This window comes from Rhagoletis zephyria, unplaced genomic scaffold (assembly GCF_001687245.7).
Source record: "Rhagoletis zephyria isolate East Lansing unplaced genomic scaffold, Rhagoletis_zephyria_1.1 Rzeph_scaffold_14600, whole genome shotgun sequence".
Taxonomy (NCBI): Eukaryota; Metazoa; Arthropoda; class Insecta; order Diptera; family Tephritidae; genus Rhagoletis; species Rhagoletis zephyria.
In genome coordinates this window covers 8163-13770 of record NW_016171669.1, presented here as the reverse complement: position 1 = coordinate 13770, position 5608 = coordinate 8163, and the positions used below count along the sequence as shown (strand labels likewise).

At 36.0% G+C, this 5608-nt stretch overlaps 1 protein-coding gene across 2 annotated transcripts; it reads right to left on the bottom strand.

Annotated features, from left to right (window-relative positions):
* Positions 1–389: 389 nt before the first annotated feature.
* Positions 390–5508, bottom strand: Secp43 (tRNA Selenocysteine associated protein). Of its 2 annotated transcripts, XM_017634946.1 has the most exons (3): positions 5471–5508; positions 1626–1721; positions 390–1564 (listed from the first exon to the last, which is right to left on the bottom strand). In XM_017634946.1, the coding sequence occupies exons 2-3, from the start codon at positions 1662–1664 to the stop codon at positions 563–565; spliced, it is 1041 nt and encodes a 346-aa protein (XP_017490435.1). In that variant the 5' UTR covers positions 1665–1721; positions 5471–5508; the 3' UTR covers positions 390–562. The 2 variants fall into 2 exon arrangements, with proteins under 2 accessions (XP_017490435.1, XP_017490434.1); XM_017634945.1 differs by lacking the exon at positions 5471–5508 and having other exon boundaries at positions 1626–1778.
* Positions 5509–5608: the final 100 nt, after the last annotated feature.

Genomic DNA, 5608 nt, shown 5'->3' with positions numbered 1-5608 from the left:
TGATTTGAAAGTAGGTCTTCATACTAACTATATTAAAAAAAAATAATGTGCGAAAAGAAATCCAAGTAAAAAACTTTGCATACATTGCGAAAAATTCTCTGTGCCAATACTTTGATCCGGCACTATAAATATTTATTAATTATAATTCCGTTCAATAAAAGAACTACAATAATTTGAATGAATTAATTGCCTTTATTTTTAGCATTCAAAAACAGTAGATAAAGCAGTGTAGAAAAACGCTTTTTTAACGTAAATTAATCGTTTACGAGACTCGTTTACAATTAAAAAACGGACGTAAAAATATTCGCATACGAATGCTTTTTCGATCCGTTTACGACTGTTCGTAGGCGATGCACAATTTAAAGCGAAAAAGTGCTCGAAAAAGAGTCGTAAACGGCTATCATAAACGATTTTTAATCCGGTTTTTCTTCGAGAAAATATCCAATTACGAGCTTGTTTACGATGATTTTGCTGGCTGGGTGGTGAATGCAATACATTTCTGCTACGTATGTATTTATGTATGTATGCATATCCTAAGTTGTTTAAATCTACAGAAGAATGATTAATATGTTTCTAGTTGTTCAAGTGGTAGCCATTTTGAACTTTCCAGGGCGTCATACAACAGCCTATCGGCATCCAATGATTCCCGATTCAACTTATCTATATCTAATGTATACTTATGCTCAACTAACGCATAGTCATCATCCTCTGTGGCACTAGTTGCACTGTTTGCGGCAGCAGCAGCTGCTTGTTGCTGTTCATATTGAGCAGCTCGTTGGGCGCTCCATGCTTCTGCGTGTTGTGCCAAGGTTTGTGGGTTTGCATGTGACTGTGCCATGGATTGCTGATAGTAGGCACTGTTTGGATCTGTCATGGCTCCTGCACCACTTTGATCATAGTATCCTTGCCAAGAATTATAATTCTGCCAATATGTGCTTGTCGGGTCATAATATTGTGAATAGTCCGTGCTTACCGCTGAAGTAGTCGATGCACCAATACCAGTTCCGCCATATCCATAGTTACTGCTTGCACCTAATGCAATGCCCAGTTCGTTCTTTGGTTTTGGTACAGCATTACAGATTTTAATGGGTTTGGTACCTAAACCAATGAAGCCATTCATATCATATAAAGCAGATTTTTGTTCATCCTCAATACCAAAACGGACAAAACCATAGCCTTTAGAAAAGCCTGAGCTATCTAAAATAACCTTGGCAGTTTTGATGGATGTATATTTTGTTGAAAACACCTTATACAGTTGATAATCATCAACATCGGAGCTTAAATCTCCTACCCAAACACTGAATTCTCGTTCATTTCCAGGCAATTTATATGAATTACTTGCGCTGTTTAATCGAAAACGAACAATTGGATTAGTTCCAGGTATTGGTTTGCCATTAAGTTTATGCATCGCATCCATTGCACTCTCGTCTGTAGCAAAGTTTACAAAGCAATAGCCGGCAGGTTCGCCAGTGTATTTATTCCTCATTAGGCGCACCGTTGTGGGTTCCTCGCCCATCTTCCGAAAAGCAGCGATTATAAAGTTTTCGGTCATATACGGCTCCAACTACAAAACAGAGATATAAGAATTGGGATTGATATTTTATCTACAATTTTTCTTTACTTACACTGCCCATCCATAATTGGCAGTGAACAGAAGACGACATTTTGGCCTTGGGTTTTTATTAAATTATTATCTTTCAAAGCTCGCACAATTGTGATATTTATACTGTGGTAATATTGAGTAGAGGTGGCAAACTATCGATGGCACTATCGATGCTATCGATGGTTTTGGTTTTTTTCACTATCGATAGTTTTTCAAAACTATCGAGTATTTTCACTATCGAAACTCACGAACCAATTGGCCGGTGTTATGCAGAAATTTTGTTTGGCAAACTGCGTGCAAATGTTGTTGCAGCAAACTCGGAGAGAGCGAGTTTGGCGACTCTCACAGCAAACTAATTTTGTTTGGTCAAACTGCAACAAATTCGGTGTTGTCATATACAAAAATTTTAGATAATTGTTGTTATACACAAAAATTGCGGTGATACCGAAAGCCAGAGAACTAAATTTATGCTGTAGGAGCTTCAAAGATTAGGGCGCAGTTAATTGCCTATACGATATCATAAAAATATATTGGGAAAATTTTAGTAGACGGACGGCAAATTCTAGAAAAAGGGGGATGAGGGGGGTAGAATAGAACCCCTGATTTCAAAAATAGCCCCCTTTTTTCTAGCAACCCTATAGTTCTTATATAATTTATTGTTAAAGTTTTCATATAAACGATGAATAAGATAGCAAAATAAAATAAAACTTGGTGCTGCCAGACTGAAATTTTGAATAATAAGAGCGGATTTTTAATGCGGAATTTTCACTTAGTAGAATTCTCCTTTCTGTGTTACCAAAGAAGAGGGGCTCAACACCTTTGGCAGAGAACACCTTTCTGCGTAGGCGGCCTTCGGCCGCATTTGGGGATTATAACCCTCACTACGTAGAATTCTCCTTTCTGTGTTGCCAAAGAAGAGGGGCTGAACACCTTTTGCAGAGAACACCTTTCTGCGTAGGCGGCCTTCGGCCGCACTTAGGGATTATAACCCTCACTACGTAGAATTCTCTCTATTGTATTGTTTTGTACGGTATGGCAACACATCTTATGTGTCAGTTTGCAACATGAACCAAAAAGACAAAATCACGTGGGCAGGAGACTAGCCCGTTAGAATCGTATTTAGGAAAAAAGTTGAACGATTTTGACATTAGCCGTTTGTTTACATTTCTTCGTTGTTTACAATTTGGTGGTGGCTTTTTACTGCAATTTTCTTCATTTTCGCTTGTGACAACGTGTGTACACATAAGATAAAGGATAATTTAACACAACGGCATGATTTATAGAAGAATTTGCATAATAAAAATGATTTTTCATGCGTTCAACAATTTCGCGGTTTTCTCTGTTCTCTTCGTTGTTTACTTCTTACAACAAAGATGGCGTCGAGATTTCGGCAGCTATAAAATAACTTTTTTCGTTCTTTCCTTCCCGCGTGATCTTGTGTCTTTCGTTCATGAGTTTGCAACCATGTGTTATTGTATCATGATTGTAAATATGGGTGCAATGTAATGTAATTACAAGTTATTAAAAGTTGGTTTAAAGTGATTTATGTACAAGATAAAATAAAATAAAGGTGTGTAAACTATTAGGTAGTGTTATGTGCATTTATATATATGAAAGCATGTGACAAATGCACTCTTTGATAAGGAAATCAAGTGGAACGTCTTAAGAAATTTTAACAACAAATAACTTATAAACAATTATATTATTTATATTTTTCAGTTATACATGTTTTAGAGGATACCTCCCTTAACATCCTGACCAAGTTTCAATTGTTTATTCCCACTGGTTTTCGTAAAAAACGAGGTGTGGCTGACTACTAAGTATTAATTGTGCGCGTTATGTACATTGAAATTTTCATGTCGTGATGGCAATTGTCATGAAAACCATAATGAACGTGCAACCCTGTGCCAAACTCGACATAACCACCTCCGAGCAGTGTTGATATTTTAAGTACAATTGTACTTTTTTCAGTACAATTAATTTTAAAAAGTACAAAAGTACAATTTGCCGATTTTAAGTACAATTTCAACATTAAAAATACTTTTTGTACCAAACGCTCAAATCTCTTCTAGCACCTTGATTCTTAATCCGTTTACATTTAAGTAAATGGATATACCTATATTTCATTTTTACTACAAAACGAAATTATGAATTGTAATTTTGAATGTAAACGTGATTGTGAACAGTAATATTATTGATGTGCGTTATGGTGGTTGCGATTTCTTATCACCGGTGGGTGAAATATCCCTCATCACTGTTTATTTTGAAAAAATCTTTGGAAATGCAATTTACCTAATGGCGATCCTGCAGAAATATAAGTAATTGAGCTATTCGGGGGTTGAAGTAAAAAAATTTATATAAATTCCATGCGTTGAAATTAAAAATTTCCCTTGAGGATTTCCATTTTATCGATAGTGATCTCATTTTATGTTCATTAATATGAACTGACCTATGTAGTGCATTAATGTTTTATCATCATTGCCTTCATCTTTGACAAAATTATTTTATTTTGTTAAATAATAGGTTCATTCCTTATCTTTTTGGACTAAAATATGAAAAGTGTCCAAATCTCAGAGCGTAAGCAAAATGCGCTCACTGAAAGAGAATAACAGGAAAAGTAAAGGAACGCAAAAAACCAAATTTTTAGTCCAAAGAATGGCAACAACAAAGCTAACGTCAAACAAGAATGGAAATGTATGTGCAAAACACATTTACACAAGCATAAGCACAATAAACACTTACTATATCAATTATTTTTTGCCTCCTTCCAATTTCAATTCACTTTTTTTACTTTTTAGATTATTCGCACTTTTTGCATATTCTTTAATTTCCGTTAATTTAAATTTAGTTGAGTTTGACACTTTTCAGGATTTTGCCAGAAAAAATTCTTCTGACTAAATCTGACTACTTCGGACTGATGAGAGTCACTCTCACTGGGTGTTGCTCTCTCATTTTAGCTGTCATTTCCGAGTTAAGGAACGCTTTTTGGACTAAATCTGACTACTTTGGACTTTTTCTGACTATTTCTGGGAGATAAGGAACGCTGCTAATTTTAATTATTAAATCCAAACTTAAAATATTGAAAAAAATCTACAAAGTTTCATCAAATTTTCACAATTTTTGTTCAGAATTTGTAGACATGTTTTGGGTTAACATTTTTTGTAGCCCATTCATTCGAGTATAATAAGGTGCAAGTTTGAAGTGTCTTAAAAATACCATTGATTTTTTGAATTTTTCTGTTTGCGGAGTTGCGCACTTTCTTCCATATAACGAACGTTCGCATTTTATGTTATATGGATAAATGCGCGTGTAGCGTTGTTGTTTTTTATTCCAATATTTTAAATGAAGTTTGGGGTTTTGTGTTGAGTTTACCTCACAAAGAACTCGTTCTTATAAATTAAACAGCCGAATAATATTTAAAATGCTTTATTACTTAAAAGATTGCTTAGTCGTTTACAAGATAGTTACAGGTTAATAGTTCGCGTTGAGATATCGGCAAGCACTTCCAAATTCGATGACATCCAGAAAGAAAAAGGGAAAGCTTTACCTCCAAGCAAAGACTTGACTGGAAAGATCCGTTTAAGATTGACAAACGGCGGAAAGACGCAGTGCATCGAATCCAGCCAATAGGGAGACCGAGGACCAAGATGAAAGTGGTCCACTTGGAAAGACTTGCAGCGGTTAGAGCGGCAAGTGTGTCTGATCGGGACGACTTAGGGCCGGTTGTTCAATGTCTGATTAGCAATGTCGGTTAAGCACAACTACTGCTTTATCGATCACATGTTACATGCATGATGTCGAAATCATCGATAGTGTAGTGGTAGTGATAACCAGACATTGAATAACCGGCCCTTAGGTGGAGGGCAGTGTGGCGAATACTGCGGCAACGCGAAGCGAATAACGAGAAATAGGCAGAATGTTCGCGGAATGACGTAGAATGTTCCACAAAGAGAAACGTCAAGTTGGATGAACACTGCGAACAGCGAGAGAAAGAGAATGAGCGAT